The 21712-nt window shown below is 39.5% G+C and overlaps 1 protein-coding gene across 1 annotated transcript; it reads right to left on the reverse strand.

Annotated features, from left to right (window-relative positions):
• Positions 1-7237: 7237 nt before the first annotated feature.
• On the reverse strand, positions 7238-18990 carry vip (vasoactive intestinal peptide). The gene is made up of 6 exons (XM_057848504.1): positions 18875-18990; positions 17514-17618; positions 13630-13734; positions 13062-13187; positions 10196-10310; positions 7238-10123 (listed from the first exon to the last, which is right to left on the reverse strand). Coding segments are annotated over exons 1-6 (462 nt in total). The 5' UTR covers positions 18877-18990; the 3' UTR covers positions 7238-10114.
• Between the last annotated feature and the right edge of the window lie 2722 nt (positions 18991-21712).

A 21712-nucleotide genomic window follows, 5' to 3' on the forward strand; every position in this document is an offset into this window, starting at 1 on the left:
AAAGAACACAGTTCCATATGCCAATCTATCGTGATCCTTTATGTCACGATCAGATTATCGATGCTTTTTAATGAGTATCCATACTCCAGGGATGTCCCAATCCAATCGCTCGCCGTCCAGCTGCTTTTCTTGGTCCACGGTGCGCTCAAAATTGCTTTTTTTAATTTTATTTTTTTTCATTATTGTTTTTAAGAAAATTCTCTATATAGAACACTGAGACGTATAACTAAAAATGTAAAGAAAAAAATATAGAAAATTTACAAAATTACACATTTTTTAAAATTAAAATGTTTTTTATTTTTAGATTTTAAGAAAATTCTACATATAAAACACTGAAACTTTTAGAGGAAAATAGAAAATTTTCCAAAATTAAACATTTTTGAAATTAGTTTTTCCTGTATTATTATTTAGTTTTTAAGAAAATTATATATATAAAGAACATTGACACGTGCAATTCAGATTTTGGGGGGAGGGGGGGTTAAAGAAAATATTTCTAAAATTATAGATTTCTAAAATTGAAACGTGTAGTGAATTCTAAATATAGAACATTGAAAAATTGCGGGGGTTAGAAAAAATAGGTAATATATTTTTATTTTCTAAAATTGTACATTTTTCTTTAAAATATTTTAGTTTTTAAAAATATCTTGAACTCAAACGTAATGAGAAATTTATAGGGGGAAAAAATGGAGGAACAATTTTCAAAAATTGTACATTTTTGATATTTGAAGAAAATATTTGACTTAGTTTTTTTTTTTTTTTTTTTTTTTAGTTTTTAAGACCATTTAAACACTGAAAGGTGTCACAAAAAATACAGAATTTTTTTTTTTTATTATACATTCTTTGAATTAAAATCTTTTTTTAACTTATTGTTTTTTATTTTAAGAAAATTCTATATATAGAACACTGAAACGTATAACTAAAAATTTAAAGAAAAAAAATATAGAAAATTTACAAAATTACACATTTTTTAAATTGTTTTTTATTTTTAGATTTGAAGAAAATTCTACATATAAAACACTGAAACTTTTAGAGGAAAATAGAAAATTTTTACAAAATTAAACCTTTTTTAAGTTAAAAATATTTTTTCCTTTATTATTTAGTTTTTAAGAAAATTTTATATATATATATATATATATATATATATATATATATATATATATATATATAAGAACATTGACACATGCAATTCAAATTTTGGGGGGAGGGGGTTAAAGAAAATATATAAAATTTTCTAAAATTATAGATTTCTAAAATTGAAACGTGTAGTGAATTCTAAATATAGAACATTGAAACATGCAACTAAAAATTGCGGGGGTTAGAAAAAATAGGTAATATATTTTTATTTTCTAAAATTGTACATTTTTCTTTAAAATATTTTAGTTTTTAAAAATATCTTGAACTCAAACGTAATGAGAAATTTATAGGGGAAAAAAATGGAAGAACAATTTTCAAAAATTGTACATTTTTGATATTTGAAGAAAATATTTGACTTAGTTTTTTTTTTTTTTTTTAGTTTTTAAGACCATTTAAACACTGAAAGGTGTAACAAAAAAATACAGAATTTTTTTGAAAATTATACATTCTTTGAATTAAAATTTAACTTATTGTTTTTTAGTTTTTTAAGAAAATTCTATATATAGAACACTGAAAAGTGTAACTAAAACATGTAAAGAGTGTATAAAATTTTTTTTTAATTGAAATATTTTGCTTTTTACAGTTTTTTTGTTTTTTTGTTTTTCAGAAAATTCTATAAGTAGAACACTGAAACCTGTAACTAAAAGTTGAGAGGAAAGAAAAGAATTTTTTTTTTTTTTTAAATCCAAAATTTTTTAAATTAAAATATTTTTTTTTTACTTTTTTTAAATTTTAAGAAAATTCTATATATAGAGCACTGAAATGAGGAGCTTAATGTTTTTGGGGGGGATTAAAGAAAACCTAGAATATTGTATAATTTGTATAAATGTATAAAATATAAATAAATAAAATTATTTTAGAATTATGCATTTTAAATAAAGATGTATTTTTTTAGTTTTTGAAAAATTCTATGAATAGAAAATTGAAAACAAAGACAAAGTTTAAAAATCTAATAGAAGGAAAATATACTCTAATTTTGAAAATATCAAATTTTTGAAAATTAATACGTTTTTGAAATTAAGGAAAATAATTTTGACTTTTTCTATTGTTTTTGGCTAGTGCCGGCATATGGCTAGCGCTGGCTTGGCCAATGCTATTCTCCTAGTCCAATCTAACTGCGTCATCACTCCCAGTGTGCATTGCGTGCGTAAAACATGGCGCCCTTGCTAGGTCAAAACATGTACTAAATATTTATAGATTTTTAAATCGATGGCAATAATGTTTCTAACAACATTTTTTTGTAAAAGAGAACAAATGTGGCTTATTAGAGCCTACGTTTTTTAAATTCGAGGTTCCCTTTAAGGCAACACACTACCGGTTTTGTCCACCAGTGTCGCTAAAACTGAAACGTTACATACTGTTGCTTTAAGAGTAGTGTTACTTCTAAATATTAGTACTCAAGTCAAAGTACCAATCCAAAAATTTACTCAAGCACAAAGTAAAATAATATCCATTGAAATGAGTACTCAAGTACCGAGTAACATCGTGAGTAACTGCTTACAATGTCCTTTTTTTTTTTCATCTTAGCACATTTTCATTTCTAGGTACTGTTCTTATTATACTGTACTATAACCTACAGGACATCAAATGGTTAACAGCTAATTTAGTATAATTTAACTCCACTGGAATTACTTGAACTTAAAGGACGTCAGCGTTGCTGATGAATTGCCCTTCTGGCCTTTTAGTCCCTCTGGCTCATTTATCAACCCTTGCTATTTATCGCCTCCCGCACTGACACGTGTGTGTGCGCTAATGACGCTTCAAACTGATGATTCACTGCCAGCCAAGTTGGACGTCTATTAACGTCCGTGGTAGCCAAATGAGTGAAGGCCGTTTCCAATGGAGACGGATGAAACAAACAGTCATGTACTGTAGGCGCAATCATACGTACCGACGGACGGCGTTGAAAGGCTGAAGCCCTCTCGCCATGGTCTATTTTTACCAGCCATTAAGATCATCATTGATGAGAGTTAATGAGCGAAGCCTCTCTGGCAAAGGCAGACGGTAATCGCATATGTCCTGTGGATTGAGCAGCCATATAAAACATATGGATGCAGAACGGACAGCCGTAGAAAATGGAATACGCAGCGCACAAAGAACCTAGAGAGAGCAGACCTCGACCAAATTCAATTGGGCTCTGTGACCTTTGACCTCATGACTGTAATCACCTCTTCGGTTTCATTTTACAAACATAACGTGCAAATTTAATAGCAGTCCTTTAAATTGTCCTTGGATTATCATGAACACAAACGTATTTCTGACCTCTGTGACCTTTGAGGTTACTATTCTATAATTGATGGTAGCTTTGCAAAAAATGCAAAAGCTCTGTAAAGTTTTTGCTAAAAACGTAGTTTTGCCAAAATTTGCCAAAAATATACCCTTTCATTTCTAAAGGGAAAATTTTCCCATTCATTTCCAATAGCCCGATTCGCCAGCCATTCACTTAGAGAGCAGACTTCAGTCTATACGGGCAAATTCAATTGGGCTCTGTGACCTTTGACCTCATGACTGTAATCACCTCTTCGGTTTCATTTTACAAACATAACGTGCAAATTTAATAGCAGTCCTTTAAATTGTCCTTGGATTATCATGAACACAAACGTATTTCTGACCTCTGTGACCTTTGAGGTTACTATTCTATAATTGATGGTAGCTTTGCAAAAAATGCAAAAGCTCTGTAAAGTTTTTGCTAAAAACGTAGTTTTGCCAAAATTTGCCAAAAATATACCCTTTCATTTCTAAAGGGACAATTTTCCCATTCATTTCCAATAGCCCGATTCGCCAGCCATTCATTTAGAGAGCAGACTTCAGTCTATACGGGCAAATTCAATTGGGCTCTGTGACCTTTGACCTCATGACTGTAATCACCTCTTCGGTTTCATTTTACAAACATAACGTGCAAATTTAATAGCAGTCCTTTAAATTGTCCTTGGATTATCATGAACACAAACGTATTTCTGACCTCTGTGACCTTTGAGCTCACTATCCTGTAATCGATGATAGCTCCGCAAAAAATGCAAAAGCTCTGTACAGTTTTGACTAAAAACATAGTTTGGCCAAAATTTGCCAAAAACATACCCATTCATTTCTAAAGGGAAAATTATTCCCATTCATTTCCAGTAGCCCGATTCGCCAGCCACTCATTTAGAGAGAGCAGACTTCAGCCTCAACGGCCAAATTCAATTAGGCTCTGTGACCTTTGACCTCATGACTGTAATCACCTCTTCGGTTTCATTTTACAAACATTTCCTGCTATCTTAAGAGCAATCCTTTTAAATTGTTCTTGGATTATCATGAAATTTAATCCAATTTTATAATCTAGTGAGGAATTAGCAGTTTATAGTCCGAACATTACGGTATTCCTTTTCCAACCCAAGTGACCCAATATTGACTGGAAGCCTGAGATTGCTCAAAATCCACAGGAGTGACCTTGAAATGCCCCAAAATCAATAGGAAGTGACTTAATTCCAGTGGAAGTGATCCTGAAATGCCCCCAAATAAACAGGAAGTGACCCAGTCTGACCAGGAAGTGACTTCAAAATGCCCCCAAATAGTCCGTGGGTACACATTAGCTGTATGAGCGACATTCAACTTTGTAAATGACCCAAAAAGTTTATTAGTGTGGCTTTAAAAAAACATCTTTTTCCACGACTGTTGCGAGTCAGCAAAAATCAAGTCGTGCGTCTATGATCGGAGGGACGCCTCGGACACCAGTCGGCGGCATCCGGCCCCGCGGAACCTCGTCCTTGACATTTATGAGTCAAATAGCTGATCCATGTGACACGTGTAAACAAAGTGACTCAGAAAAACACAGGAAGAAAAATTTGACATTATGACCACATTTGCAGTTATACGGATTGGACGTCGATGGTAATGAGTTCATTCTGGGGCATTTTCTGTTGATTTTTGGTCACTTCCTGTTAATTTGGGGGCATTTTCAGGTCACTTCCTGTTAATTTTGGCTTACTGTAAAGGAAGAATATCCCCAAATGAATAGAAAGCGACTCAAAATGAACAAGAACTAGCCTTTAAATGCCCACAAAAGACCGAGAATAGGCCTGTCGCGATAACAAATTTTAGCAGACGATGTATTGTCTCATAAATTATTGCCGATATGCGATATTAGTGTCAATTTTTTAAAACCAATTAAACCACTAATGTATTGACAATATTTCCAGATAATTCACCCATTCAAATGCAAAAAATGGTATTCTGAAATAAAACACTATCTTAAAGAATAGTAACTAGGGTTGTTCCGATCATGTTTTTTTGCTCCCGATCGTTTTGAGTATCTGCCAATGCCGATATTTCCCGATCCGATTGCTTTTTTTTTTTTTGCTCCCGATTCAATTCCAATCATTCCCAATAATTTTTCCCGGTCATATACATTTTGGCAATGCATTAAAAAAAAAAAAGAATAAAACTCGGATGAATATATATATTCAACATACAGTACATAAGCACTGTATTTGTTTATTATGACAATTAATCCTCAAGATGGCATTTACATTATTAACATTCTTTCTGTGAGAGGGATCCAAGGATATCATATGTATATAGAACTAGATGCAAAATGACAGCCTCGACACCGTTAGCAACACGTGCACTAAAAACTACGTGCGTTAGTAAACAGCCGCCATCTTAAAGCAGGAGACTTCCCTTGCAGGCTGTTGTAGTGAACCTTTCAAAGGAACGTAATTAACTTTTTATCTAAAATACTCCTAAATTGGCAAAATCTTGACTTGAATCTATCTTCGAAACAGTTTTAAAACTTTCACATGTTAAAAGTAGACAGAAGGGAAATTATGGAATAACGGGAGCAATTTTAACAACTTTAACAGTTGATTCGCAAAATTTAATTAATTGAATGTAGTTTAAAGCCGCTGATACAGAATGGGGACTTGAGTATTTTATTTACCGTTTTAAAATGTTAACTTGATACTGAAATAGTCGTTTATTTAACCCTGAGAGGCTTTTTATACAATTTTTGTAACTAATGCACGAAACGTTAAAAGCATCTAATAGCTTGGGGGATTTGTGGGATTTTCCACTGACAGTTTACAATATTATTTGCACGTTTTACTGACTATGCCATTTCTTTTTGTTATTTATAATGTTTTGTGTTTGTCACTGAATAAACGGGTCAGTTTCTTGTTACCAATCATTGTGTGTTATTCAAACTCAACTAATTCAGCTGGCTAGTTGTTCTCAAGAGTACTGAAACCCTTTTCAACATGAGTCTGACAACTAAGTAAGGAGGCTAAATAACTTTAAACTTTAATACATGCTCAGATAGATCGGTATCGGCCCGTATCGGTATCGGATCGGAAGTGCAAAAGAATATCGGATCGGAAGTGCAAAAACCTGGATCGGGACATCCCGACTAAATATTGCCATCTAGTGTATTTGTTGAGCTGTCAGTAAATGATACTGTAGCGACTTAACTGTTCTGCCCAAATGCATGATGGGAAGTGGTGCAACCATGACTGTGTGTGGTGGCTGCAAATGCTATATCTTCTCTGCGTTGGATACACGACAGGGTGTTAAGAAAAAGATCAACTCCTGTCATTCTTCCCCACGTCGCTTCCCACAATATTTATAGTTGCTGTGGGAGAGATGACAAAGCTTTTACCAATTAAAAGCACGGCCCCAATGAATGCTTTTATCTACTCCACTCACTTGACACTGCCTCTTATCTCTGTATAGAAGTAAAACGGCGCCATTGTAGGCTGTTTGCGGCAATGCGCGAATGAGTCATACTGCGAATGCGTTAATTGCGATAAATATTTTCACATGATTAATTTAAAAAAATTAATTACCGCCCGTTAACGCGATGAATTTGACAGCCCTACATTTAACAAAACAAAATAAATGCATTCATTTGGGATGAAATGCATAACTGATGCTACAACAATCTAACGATATACTGGCAAGCGAGGTGGCCAGTGGGGTGGCCAAGCAATTTATAGGGGTGGCCAGTGGCCACCCCCCTGGTGGTGCCACTGGATACAATGTACTGTAGGTCAATCACGTATCGGGTCCAGATATAAGTGTATTTGAGGGATCGAGACAATGAGGTAGACAACAGGACTCAGCCTTGAAAAATAAATGGGTCATCTTTTATTTGGTGCTTGATGCAAATACAGTATGTACGGTACATCCATACCCGAGTACATCTTGGTCACTATAATGCGCTAAAGGCATCTCCATGCACAGTTAGGACTCTAAAAGACAAGTACAGTTGTAGAAAGTGATAATATGCATTTCAGAATGAGTGTGTGTGTGTGTGGGGGTGGGGGGGTACACTTTGCTTCAGTCCGTTAGTCAGTCTGATATTGGACCAAAAACATGCATTGGTGAATGCCACATTCGTCTTGAAAAGTGCGTAAAAAGTGTATGAGAGTAAGTCGGTTTGAATCTTTAAACCCAAAGTGAAGTTGGCCGCAAAATTTACAGTGGTATGAAAAAGTATCTGAACCTTTTGGAATTTCTCACATTTCTGCATAAAGTCACCTTCAAATGTGATCTGATCTTTGTCAAAATCACACAGATGAAAAAACAGTCTACAATTGAAGTCAGGTGTGTGTGTGTGCCCAATCGATGCGTGGTTTAAAGCTGCCCTGCCCACTATAAAACACACACCCGGTAAGAATTGTCTTGATGAGAAGCATTGTCTGATGTGCATCATGGCTAGGGGGTCAAAATAGTTGTCTGAAAACCTGATTGATTGATGGTTGATTTGTGTAAAGCTGGGAAAGGATCCAAAACCATCTCTAAAAGTCTGGATGTTCATCAATCGACAGTCAGAGTGGTTGTCTACAAATGGAGAGAGTTTGACACTGTTGCTTATCTCCCAACGATAGTTCAGCGCAGAGTACTCAGAGAGGTACAAAAAGAACCTTAGAGTGTCTGCTAAAGACATACAGAAATCACTGGCACAGTCCAATTTCTCAACTATATGTAAAACTATGGCCAAGAATGGCGTTCATAGGAGGACTCCATGGAGGAAGCCACTACTGTTCTTAAAAAAAACATTGTTACTCGTTTAATTTTGGCAAAAAGGCACTTGGACACTCCACGGATGTTTTGGCAAAATATTTTGTGGACTGATAAAACCAAAGCTGAATTGTTTGGGAGTAACACACAACTTGGTGTTGGAGGAAAAATGGAACAGCTCACCAACATCAACATCTCATCCCCACCTTCGTGAAGCATGGTGGAGGGAGCATCATGATTTGGGGCTGTTTTGCTACCTCAGGGCCTGGACAACTTGCAATCATTAATAGAAGAATGAATTCAAAAGTTTTGCAGGAAAACCTGTGGCTGTCCGTCAGACAGTTGAAGCTAAAAAGAGGATGGATGCAGCAACAAGACAATGATCCAAAACACAGAAGTAAATCAACTTCAGAAGAACAAAAAGCACGTTCTGGAGTGGCCAAGTCAAAGTCCAGACTTGAACCCCATTGAGATACTGTGACATGACATAAAGACAGCGATTCATGCCAGACATCCTAGGAATCTGACTGAACTATAGCAGTTTTGGAGAGAAGAATGGGCCAAGATGAGTCCTGATTGATGTGCCAGACTGATCTGCAGCTATGGGAAGCGTCTGGTTGAAGTTATTGCTGCCACAAAATATTAAATGTGATGGTTCACTTACTTATTTTCCCCCCTTCTGTCATTATTTGTATACTATCCTCATTAAAATATGAAAACCTATAAATGTTTGGGTGGTTTTAGTTGAAGCAGACAGTTTTTTTCATCTGTGTGATTTTGACAAAGATTACATTTGATGGTGATTTTATGCGGAAATTTGAGAAATTTGAAAAGATTATGTCAAATGTTCGCCCTGTCAAAATTTTTGTTTGTGCTGCTATCGTTTTTGAGATGTTTACAATTCTTTTATAGGTCAATCAGCCCTCTATTTCAATCTAAACTGGCAAAAAATTGCGTCAGTCTGTTTGTGCTGCAACACTTTTGTTGATATTCTACTTTTAATTTGTAGTGATGATGTCGCACAACCCCCAACTACGGCGAGATGGAAGCGCAATTGATTTGGGGTCATTTTTTAATCCCTTCCTGTTGATTTCAGGTCACTTCCTGTTGACTTGGGGGCATTTTGGGTTCACTTCCTGTTCAGATTGGGCTACTACCATTTGATTTAGGGTTCGCTTCCTGCAGATTTTGAGGATTTTCAGGGTCACTTCCTGTGGATTTTAAGGCATTCCAGGGTCTCTTCCTGTTCATTCTGGGTCACTTCCTGTTGATTTGGGGGCGTGTCAATAATGAGTCACTTTGGCTGGAAATCAACAGGTGCGAATGGACATTTTTTGTGCTATTAAAATGAATGGCTGGTGAATAGGGCCATTGGAAATCAATGGGAAATTTTGCCCATTAGAAATGAATTGGTATGTTTTTGGCAGGTTTTTAGCCAAAACTGTATCCAACTTTTGTGCCCCTGAGCGTTTTGAAATTTTACTTAAAAAAAAAAAGATAAACACTTTTTTGGGTGAACAGTCATTTTGGGGGATGTCAAACGAAAAAGCCAGCGTCGCAAGAGAATTCCTGTTGTTTTGGTGTTCGAACAGGGTTTTTGGGTCAAAACGCTGGTAATTGAAAAAAATCTACATGCTGTATATAGCATGACATGCAAAGCTACCTTCAATAACTCTAAGACCGTAGCAGCACAAACAAAAATTTTACAGCACAAACATAACACAAACAATGGAAACCATTTTTAGCTGGTTTGGATCAAAATGGTTGACCTCTGACTGACCTATAAGAGAATTGTAAAAAAAAAACGATAACAGCACAAACGATTTACATTTTTATATTCATTTGCGGCTGATGGATCGAATGAAATGGTGATCTAATAGCTATCAAATTGTTGTAAATCAAATGGTTATGTTCGTCGGATCTTTGGGTAAATACTGGAATCGGATACTTTCACCACGATGACTCCGGACGTTAGGACTTCTCCTCAAAGTGGCTGCGTGAGAATAATTTTCATCAAGATAATGGATTTGTAGCTAGTATTTTTTTTTTTGTGTGTGTCGCGTACCAGCTGGAAGTTGTTTAGCAGGTGGTTGACGTCGACGTCGTCGTCGTAGCTGTCCTGGAAGGCGCCGGGGTTGTCCCGCGATTCGTCCTGGTCATCGGGGACGGCGTTTTCTAGACTGGTGAGAGGACGGAAAGATTTAGAACTTTTAGAGTGAATGACAAGAAGTCAAAGGTCGTGTTTCGGTGGCATTGACGGTGAAAGGTGTTCAATCGGTTCCGTCCTATTAAACTCATTCACTGCTACAGTGCCTTGCAAAAGTATTGGGCCCCCTTGAACCTTTTGTTTGTTTGGAAGGACGGCCGGGTCTTGGTAGATTTGCAGTGGTCTGATGCTCCTTCCATTTCAATATGATGGCTTGCACAGTGCTCCTTGAGATGTTTAAAGCTTGGGAAATCTTTTTGTATCCAAATCCGGCTTTAAACTTTCGGCCCCCTTGAATCTTGCAACCTTTCGCCACATTTCAGGCTTCAAACATAAAGATATAAAATTTCAATTTTTTGTCAAGAATCAACAACAAGTGGGACACAATTTAAAATTTAAACTTCTCCACAACAGTATCTCGGACCTGCCTGGTGTGTTCCTTGGTTTTCATAATGCTCTCTGCACTTTAAACAGAACCCTGAGACTATCACAGAGCAGGTGCATTTATACGGAGACTTGATTACACACAGGTGGATTCTATTTATCATCATCGGTCATTTAGGACAACATTGGATCATTCAGAGATCCTCACTGAACTTCTGGAGTGAGTTTGCTGCACTGAAAGTAAAGGGGCCGAATAAAATTGCACGCCCCACTTTTCAGTTTTTTATTTGTTAAAAAAGTTTAGATCATCCAATAAATGTTGTTCCACTTCATGATTGTGTCCCACTTGTTGTTGATTCTTGACAAAAAAATTAAATTTCATATCTTTATGTTTGAGGCCTGAAATGTGGCGAAAGGTTGCAAGATTCAAGGGGGCCGAAAGTTTAAAGCCGGATTTGGATACAAAAAGATTTCCCAAGCTTTAAACATCTCAAGGAGCACTGTGCAAGCCATCATATTGAAATGGAAGGAGCATCAGACCACTGCAAATCTACCAAGACCCGGCCGTCCTTCCAAACTTTCTTCTCAAACAAGGAGAAAACTGATCAGAGATGCAGCCAAGAGGCCCATGATCACTCTGGATGAACTGCAGAGATCTACAGCTGAGGTTGGAGAGTCTGTCCATAGGACAACAATCAGTCGTACACTGCACAAATCTGGCCTTTATGGAAGAGTGGCAAGAAGAAAGCCATTTCTCAAAGATATCCATAAAAAGTCTCGTTTAAAGTTTGCCACAAGCCACCTGGGAGACACACCAAACATGTGGAAGAAAGTGCTCTGGTCAGATGAAACCAAAATGGAACTTTTTGGCCACAACGCAAAACGATATGTTTGGCGTAAAAGCAACACAGCTCATCACCCTGAACACACCATCCCCACTGTCAAACATGGTGGTGGCAGCATCATGGTTTGGGCCTGCTTTTCTTCAGCAGGGACAGGGAAGATGGTTAAAATTGACGGGAAGATGGATGCAGCCAAATACAGGAAGAAAACCTGTTGGTATCTGCACAAGACCTGAGACTGGGACGGAGATTTATCTTCCAACAGGACAATGATCCAAAACATAAAGCCAAATCTACAATGGAATGGTTCAAAAATAAACGTATCCAGGTGTTAGAATGGCCAAGTCAAAGTCCAGACATGAATCCAATGGAGAATCTGTGGAAAGAGCTGAAGACTGCTGTTCACAAACACTCTCCATCCAACCTCACTGAGCTGGAGCTGTTTTGCAAGGAAGAATGGGCAAGAATGTCAGTCTCTCGATGTGCAAAACTGATAGAAACATACCCCAAGCGACTTGCAGCTGTAATTGGAGCAAAAGGTGGCACTACAAAGTATTAACGCAAGGGGGCCGAATAATATTGCACGCCCCACTTTTCAGTTTTTTATTTGTTAAAAAAGTTGAAATTATCCAATAAATTTAGTTCCACTTCACGATTGTGTCCCACTTGTTGTTGATTCTTGACAAAAAATTAAAATTTTATATCTTTATGTTTGAAGCCTGAAATGTGGTTAAGGTTGCAAGGTTCAAGGGGGCCGAATACTTTTGCAAGGCACTGTAGGTCAATCACGTATCGGGTCCAGATATAAACAACACAAAGACGCAATGACTGAGTAGCGGACTCGACTCGCGTGCATATGGTGTCGGCGAAGACGAAGAATTCTGAATCCTGCCTCCAAAGTGGAAGAATCCAGTTGTGGGGGGCTTCCTCGGCATGCATATCAAAGGCTCTTGCGGCGCGACACCGCGCCGTAACGTCAGCACTCGTACACGTCACATTGGGCATGCGCAGTGGTGGTACTAAACATTAAAAACAGCAAATATGGTGGAATGACGGCTTTAATTTACTGTTTTAATAATATTTTTTAATTAAATATGTTGAACGTTTCAATTTTTTTGCCTTTTTGAACAAAAGAAAAATGACATTGTTTCGAGTGGGCGGGCATATTTTTTTCCGGGCTGAGGGAGCTTGGTGGGGTCAAAGTGCATCATTCTCTGTTGCCCTGTAAATCTGCACTGCCCCCTAGGGTCTGGCATGAATACTACATCATTTTCATGCGGAATTGCGACATTGTTCAAATGGAGACGCAAATGCGAATTTGAAATTTTTCGTATTCTCGGAGAGTCACCATGTAAACGGCACCTTAATTTTGGTATGCCACCCCAAGATTTTAAGTGGCCCCATCTGGCCACCCCTATGAAAAATTTCTGGAGGCGCCACTGTCAGTTTCAGCCAATGAGTGCCTAAGTACTACAGCGATACAACATTTCAGTACCTACCTCCGCTTCCCCGTTAAAACCGAGTTGAGGTACTTCTTGACGGCCATCTGTTTGCGAAAGCGACTGTAGTTGTCTGTGAAGATGGCGTCCGAGTGGCGCTTGACCGGCTCGTCCATCAGCTCGTCGCTGGAAGGGAGACCAGAAAGGGACGTGGAATCAGTCGAGCGCCGCCATTAGCCCGCGTGAGCAGGCACTCGTGGCTTCGCTTAACCTTTAACAACAAGCATCATCGAGCGCGTCGGCTCGTATTATCGTAAATGTCACTGAATCCAAATGCTCATATTAGTAAGGAAAGAAGACATTTTGAGATATATTTTTCATTAAACAACAAAACAATCATAACATTACACTAAAAGCAGGTAAAAAGTAATAAAAAAAATATATTGTGGGTAAAACTTGGCAAGAGCTGGGGGGCACAGTGACTAAGAGCTCTGGAACTCAAGGTAGAGGATAGAGGAAAAGTTTTATATCAAAATGATATCAATCGTTTGTGCTGTGAAAACTTTGGCCTGTATTTCCATCCTTTATTCATTTATACTGGGGGAGAAAACAACGATAAAGACCCTACCTGACTCGCTTCCCAATGAGTGACTCCAGGTATCTCCTGGCTGAAAGCTGGCCCAGAAGTTTGCTGTAGCCGCTGGTGAAAAGACCGTCTGCGTGTCTCGTCGGTCTGCGTGCCAAAGCAAGTAACTTAAAAGCTAAAAATATCATTCGATATATAAGTGAAAACCCCCTAAGTAGCACCCCCCCCCCCCCAAAAAAAAATATTCACAGGGGTCGAATATACAGTGGGGCAAATAGGTATTTAGTCAACCACTAATTGTGCAAGTTCTCCCACTTGAAAATATTAGAGAGGCCCCACAACATCACTGCTTTAGAGGAGATCTGCATGGAGGAATGGGCCAAAATACCAGCAACAGTGTTGGCCTTCATTATTGCAGACAAAGTATTGAGATGAACTTTTGGTATGGACCAAATACTTATTTTCCACCATGATTTGCAAATAAATTCTTTAAAAATCAAACAATGTGATTTTCTGGGGTTTTTTCTCCACATTCTGTCTCTCATGGTTGAGGTTTACCCATGTTAACAATGTTAACAGGCCTCTCTAATATTTTCAAGTGGGAGAACTTGCACAATTAGTGGTTGACTAAATACTTATTTGCCCCACTGTACACATGAAGAACGTATTTGGCACACAAAGAAGCGCACGCACACACACGAGGAAAAGCACACACACGAAAAAGCGAGCCGCGCAGTCAAGCGAGAGAGAGGGCAAAGATTACAGCTGGAAGCCTGCGCTCCGATTTTGAGCAGGGCCGAGAACGAAAAGTGGTATTTGGTATCTGTCAGAATTGATTTTGCCATGTGGCATTTTTTTCGTATGTGGCAAAATGAATTTTGGCATGTGGCTTTTTTTTTTCCATTTAGCATTTTTTTTCATATGTGGCAAAATAAATTTTGGCATGTGCCATTTTTTTTTGCCATGTAGCGAAATTTTTGCCATGTGGCATTTTTTTTGCCATGTGGCAAAATTGATTTTGTCATGTGGCATTTTTTTGGTATGCGGCATTTTTTTTGCCCTTTGGCAATTTTTTTTTTGCATGTGGCAAAATGAATTTTGGCATGTGGCATTTTTTTGCCATGTGGTGAAATTGATTTTGCCATGTGACATTTTTTTTTTTTGGTATGTGGCAAAATGAATTTTGTCTTGTGACATTTTTTTTTTGCCATGTGGTGAAGCTTATTTAGCCATGTGGCATTTTTTGCCGTGTGGCAAAATTGATTTTGCCCTGTGGCATTTTCTTTGGTATGTGGCAAAATGGATTTTACCATGTGGCATTTTTTTGCCACGTAGCATTTTTTTTTCGTATGTGGCAAAACAAATTTTGGCATGTGGCATTTTTTTGCCATGTGGTGAAGTTGATTTTGCCATGTGGCAAAATTACTTTTACCATGTGGCATTTTTTTTCCGCATGTGGCAAAATGAATTTTGGCATGTTGCATTTTTTTTTTGCCATGTAGTGAAATTGATTTTGCCACGTGGCATTTTTTGGGGCATGTGGCAAAATGAATTTTGGCATGTGGTATTTATTTTTTTTGCCATGTGGTTAAATTTATTTTGCCATGTGGCATTTTTTTTGCCATGTGAAAAAATGGATTTTCCCATGTGACATTTTTTCGTATGTGGCATAATGAATTTTGGTATGTGGGATTTTTTTTTGCCATGTGGCAAAATTAATTTTGCCCTGTAGCATTTTTATGGTATTTGGTGAAATGAATTTTGCCATGTGGCGTTTTTTTGCCATGTAGTATTTTTTTTCGTATGTGGCAAAATGAATTTTAGTATGTGGCATTTTTTTGCCATGTGGTGAAATTAATTTTGACGTGTGGCATTTTTTTTTTGCCATGTGGCAAAATGGATTTTGCCATGTCGTTTTTTCACGTGTCACGCGTGTCACTCTTCATCTAGTGGCATATTCAGTTTAGTTTTCTATTGCTAATCAATAAGAACAATAAACATTCAAGCTGTTGTCAAGCTTTTTGCCACATGGAAAAAAATCCCACATGGCAAAAAAACGCCATATGCCAAAATCCATTTTTCCGCATGGCAAAAACAATGCCATATGCCAAAATCCACTCTGCCACATGGCCAAAAAAATGCCACATGCCAAAATCCATTTTGCCACATACCAAAAAAATGCCAAATGGCAAAAACAATGCCATATGCAAAATCTACACATGTATTCATTTCACCTACATGCATACACATAGCTAAACAAATTACATGAGGTGTCGCCCACTCAGCTCCCTATTATTTTAAGGTTGACAGTCTCTGTTGTTGCTAGGGCCATCCCAAATAAAAAGAAAGTGGAAGTGGGGTTTAGGTTAGAACGATTGTAGGAACTGTATTTTGTAGTCTAGCATTGCGTTGTATAGTGTCCCTCCTTCTCCTTGCAAGCTTTTCAACTAGATGGAGTGCCTTTTCTCATTATTATGTTTATAAATGTCCTCCTAAGGATTTGTATTTGAACTTGACATTTTAATGGTCCTTCTAGCCGGATTTGAACCAGTGACCTAAGGATCCAGCGCTCGACGCCAGCACTCACTGCCACCGGGGACGCACCCTCCCGGGGGTGGTTTTAAGGGGGGGGGGGGGGGGGGTGACAAGGGCACTGGCCCCCCTGAAGTTCCCTGGTTCCCATTTTGAGAGAGAAAATGAGATCATGTTGTTTCTGGAGCATGCTAAATATGAATGCTACTTCTTATTTATTTTGTACACATTATGATGAAAGCAACACTTAGTAACTTTTCAGTTTTAGTCGACATAGACGTTATAATGTATTGACGGCTCAGATCGGTCATGCACTGCGCCTCACATTCAATTAGGGGGCCGCCCACATCAAGAGGAGCTATTCACAAACACACATGCAGCGATCTAACGCCGGATTTCTGTTGAAAAAGTACGAAAGCTGTACCGCATACAAACAGGAAGGATTGTCTCAGGAGTGAGTGACTGTTTTACGTCCATATCTATAAAGAATTCGGGGATTTAACCGCTAGCTACATTCACTACCAGACTAGCATTGTACTCCAACATATATACGTAAAATAAACACTATCTGCACATTTTTTTTTTTTTTTTTTTTTTGCTTTTAACAAAGAATCGAGAATGTTTTACGTCTATATCTATAAAGAATTTGGGGATTTAAGCATTTATTTACAAGAATTTTAAACGAAAAAACCTCTTCGTCTGTGATTCCACTCGGTCAGCTTTGACGGCCTTGCCAACAATGTAGGTCCTCTATTTATCGGCCCTGTGTCCCGTCAATACATTATAAGGTCTATGGTAGATTTTAGCAAAACCGGTGGACAAAAGCGGTAGAGTTTTGCCTCAAGGTAGACTGCGTTTCCTATGAGGACCAGCGCAAAGTGTCTTAAAATCATGATCTCCCGGTCGCCTGCAGATGGATTAAACATTATTACTAACATTATTAAACAATTTTTTTTTTAACGGCCTGAAATAAAAATCACAAAATATCATAAGGCTTTTTCCAATGATAGGATTTTTTTCCATTTCCAGTCTTTTATAATATATAAATGCAGTATTTTTAAATAAAATTTATGTACAATAAACATTAGGGCTACAGTTAAAACATGTTTGGAGAAAAAAAAAAAGTCTGTATATACACGATATAACTTAATTATGATTCATCTTGATGTAAACCATGTCCTTCGCAACTATGACTTTACGAATTCCGCACCGAAGCTTAATTAGAAGCAAATCGTGAATCCAATCGAAATAACTTCATTTTGTTTTTTTCCCTAATATCGTTCAGACCTACTTGAGCACATTTCATCAATAATTTGAACCTTTATCATGCAACACACGTCATATTTAAAGCCAAATGCGGAAGAATACACAGAAAACATGCAGTTTTTGCTCACCTCATGGATGCGTAGGGCAGACTGACAGTCCTGGAGTAGAAGACGCTGAAGAGAGCCAAAAGGAGAAGAAGCTGGGGTCCGCTTCGCTGTGACATCATTTTACACCTGCAGAAAATAGGGAATATGTGTCCGATAGTCCAAAAATGTGTTTTCTGTGTCGCTCATGTGGAAACTTTCTGGAAATATGACTCTTCCCATAATTTTTGGCAAGCTTTATTTAAGAAAATATTTGATTTTTTTTGTTTTTGTGCTTTCTATCATATAAAAAAGCCTAAAAGGAAGATTTTTTTTCATTCATATGTGCAAATTCTCCAATTTTCTTCATTTTATTGCCTTTAGGAAAAAGAAATGACTATATATTCAATATATTATAGTAAAAAAAAAACTACAAATTTAAAGTTTTTGTTGTATTTGTATTTTCAAACCTATTTTACTTTGTATCATTACTGTCGCGTTTGTGTTTATTTATGCATTATGTCCGTCGTGAATTGTTGCTGTTTTATTGTTCAATAATTAAAAAAAAAAAAAAAAAACATCTGTCCGGAATGGAATACGTTTAAGTTTTACATTTTTGAAAATTAAATCAAATAAAAGAACTCCAGTTTAAAATATTCACATAGCTGCGTAATATACATTTTGGAAAGCATGTTTATAGAAAAAACAATGTTATTAACCTAAAAGATTACAAGATTTAAATCCGATGCTAAAGTTTGGCCATTTGTGATTAATTTTATGTTACTTTTTGAATAAAATGAGGTACCGAATTTCAAAATATTATTTAATTCTTTCTCAAATAGTGTTACGCTTACGGGTAGCAAGAAAATAAGTTGTACTTAGCAATAAGCTAACCTTTTAAATGCTAAGTGATGCTAATTTTTTCAAAAAGTAATCTAATATGCTTTTTAATGTCGATTATTCGTATTTTTTCCCTCCCCCTGGATTTTCCTTGATTTTTAATATGTGATCTGTTTGCTGTTATCTCAGTAAATATTTAATAAAAATTACATATTGTCCATACACTTTTCCGGTAATAACTGTACGTACACGAACGGCAAACGAGAGGAAAAATTACAAAACCAATTGCGTCACTAGTTTCAACCAAAAGCGACACTTAAAAAAAGCGAAATAAACTCTTTAAAGAAGAAAAGAGAAATAAATGACCGCAAAAACAATGCGTAATTACGCACAGACGACGCCTAAATGCAGTTTAAATGAAGGTTGTTTTTATTTTACATTCAACGCGAAAGTGCTAAAGCGCGCAAAATTTAAACAGGAAAGCGTCAAAACGAGCACATATTTAAAAAAGTGGATAAAAAAACAAGGCGTCCAATTTGAAAAACGAGTGCAAAAATTAGTCTTACATGTGAAATAAAGAAAATCCTTGGTTTGCTTGCTGGTTTGCTGTCGTCCTTTCACCGGTCTGTTGTTGATGTCTCTTTTATACACCTGCGCGCCCACAGTGGACCCCCAAGAGGATGGAATGAAATTTGATGAGAAGGGGAGGGGCTAAAGAGTTTACGTAGACAGGTCACAGTTGGCGTCACTGCACGTCACGTGTTCAAATGACCAATTTTCTTATGGTTAGTGGTGTCAAACCTGCGGTACGGGGGCTAGATTTGGCCCGGCACGTCATTTTGAGTGGCCCGTGAAAGCGAATCATGTGCGTGGACTCCATGTTTTTAAATTTTTTTTTTGTTTGCTAAAATAAAAAATTTTCACAGTAGTGACCCTACATCTTCTGTACATAATTCACCCACGGAACTAATGTGGGGGATGCTGTGTTCCGGGAGGGAACTGTCACGCGCATTTTCCAGCAAAGAGAGAACACGAGACACGAGCGCACGACACAACACGAATTCAACTCAATGAGCGACATGAGTCACCAACATATTTCCGCTACAGTGACGCCTGCCTTGCTGAAGTCTCAGAGGCGTTTTGCAAACATTAAACAAGATGGCGGACACAAGTTTTCTCGAGCTGTCGATGTTTAATGAGTCTTCTGTGGCCGCATGGTTCACGTACGTGGAGGCCCATTTCATACGATACCATGCGCTTCTACCACGTGGTAGCTAGGCTCAAGTACGTTCGTGGTCTTTCCACCAAAGGAGGACAAGGATACGGGGCTCAAGTTGCACCTTCTCAAGCTCTCTGAACTGTTTGGTCGTCCCACGCCTGGTATCTGGGATCTGGGGTGGGGCTTGTTGTTCCCTGCTGGGTTGGTGGGTGTTCTCTGGTCACTGGCACGTGTCTTGGCGCAATTTTGGGGATGCGGGGTGGGTGCGTGGGGGACGGAGGGGTGGGGTGATCGGTGTTCTGGTGTTTCTCCCGCACTGTGGCCGGTGGTTCAGGGGGGCAGGGCCCTGCCTGCGGGATCCTGCAGCGTAACTCACGCACTCTTCACTTTGCACTGTAGATATCCTTCACCTTTGGCACCGTGGGGTGGTGGGTCTCCTCTGGTCTGTGGGGCGTGGTGTTGCGCCTGTTCGGGAATGCGGGGTGGGTGACTGGGGGGGGGAGGGCTGGGGGTAGTCTGGAGCGGGGACGGGGGGGACGCTGGGGGTAGTCTAGAGCGGGGGGGATCCAGGCCCTGCTGCTTCTTTAGCCCTGTGGCCGGTGGTTCTGGGGGGCTGGGCCCCGCCTGCGGCACCTACATACTCATTCATGTCTTCGAGGAGAGTCGAAACGGGGTCATACAGTTCCGGGCCGGTTCCCCCTTGATTTTAATGGATCATAACCGAGGATGTGGGGCGGCTGGGACCTGTTGGGGGTTTGACGTGTTTCTTACCTCCCTGCTGCAGGCCGTCCATGCCAGCACCTCTTTTTTATATGCACTAGTTACATTCGACTCCAAGGGGCGGCGGGTGTCATCTGGTCTCTGGGGCATGGTGTTACGCCTGTTCGGGAATGCGGGGTGGGTGACCGGGGGTGGGGGCTGGGGGAAGTTTGGGGCGGGGACGCTGGGGGTAGTCTGGGGCGGGGACGGGGGGAGGCTGGGGGTAGTCTGGTGCGGGGGGGATCCAGGCCCTGCTGCTTCTCTGGCCCTGTGGCCGGTGGTTCTGGGGGTCTGGGCCACGCCTGCAGCACCTACATACACTTTCATGTCTTTGAGGAAAGTCGGAACGGGGTCATACACTCCCGGGCCGGCTCCCCCTTCATTTTAATGCATCATACACCGAGGATGTGGGCCGTCTGGGACCTGTTGGGGGGCTTGTCTATTACCTCCCTGCCACAGGCCGTCAATGCCAGCACCTCTTTTAACGCACCACATACATTACACTCTATGGGGCGGCTTCCTTGAGGGGTGGTGGGATGTGAGGCTGGAAAGAACTTCCATGCGGTGGTCCCACTGCCCTCAGCCGGGCTCTCCTATTTTAATGCATACACTGCACTACCCTCCCCACACGATCCCATCAGGGTGCTGGGTAATGGCTGCCAGATAATAGGGCAGTAGGTGGGTCCCGCACTTTTTCTCTATGGTGTGGCTCCCGGGGCGCGGCTTTCTCTTCATCTGGGCTGCGAGTTGCAGGTTGATGGATGGAGGGAGGAGTCGGGGCTCTGGTCCACGCCACTCCGCGGCAGCTTCTCGGCACTTTCCTGCTTCCGCCCTCTCTTTTCTGCCTGGGCTCCGGCGCGGATCGCTGGCTGATTGCTGATGGGTTGGCGGGGTATCACCCGCTCTGGGTGGGGACTCTGTCCTGCCCTGGTTCTAGCAGGCTGTGGGGGTTCCACAATGTGCCATGTCGGTTGGGGGATTGCGACGGTGGCTGGTTTGGTGGTGAAGGTGGACGTGGAGGGCGGTGGCGTGTCCCTTAAACCCATCCCTGATGGGTACAATGGGGGTGTGGATGATCCGGGGGACCACACTGGATCCCGAGAGGATGACAACGGCCCCCTTGGCTGGGGAGGGGCCCTGGAGCGACCCCCGCGCAGCATTTCCACTTGCCTGTAGGACGATTACACATCTGATGGAATCCTTGCACGACTGGGTGCAATTAGACACACTCAAGTCGAAAACTGTCGGTGCCAGGATTAGCAATCAGGCAGCATAGAATAGGATGTCAACATATCCACACTTATGAGAAATTTTAATTCCTATTTTTCCTTTGTAAAAAATAGTTTAAAAAAACAGCAATTGATTTTTTTTGTTTGTTTTTAACTAATTGGCTTCTATTGACGTTGCTGTCTTCCCTCCCCCATTC

Source organism: Corythoichthys intestinalis, chromosome 10 (assembly GCF_030265065.1).
Source record: "Corythoichthys intestinalis isolate RoL2023-P3 chromosome 10, ASM3026506v1, whole genome shotgun sequence".
Taxonomy (NCBI): domain Eukaryota; kingdom Metazoa; phylum Chordata; class Actinopteri; order Syngnathiformes; family Syngnathidae; genus Corythoichthys; species Corythoichthys intestinalis.

Coding starts and splice junctions, on each gene's coding strand:
- vip (XM_057848504.1), bottom strand. Junction 13,735..17,513: donor CTGCCCTACGCATCCATGAG/GTGAGCAAAAAC, acceptor TTTGGCACGCAG/ACCGACGAGACACGCAGACG. Junction 10,311..13,061: donor GTTTTAACGGGGAAGCGGAG/GTAGGTACTGAA, acceptor TCCTCTCACCAG/TCTAGAAAACGCCGTCCCCG.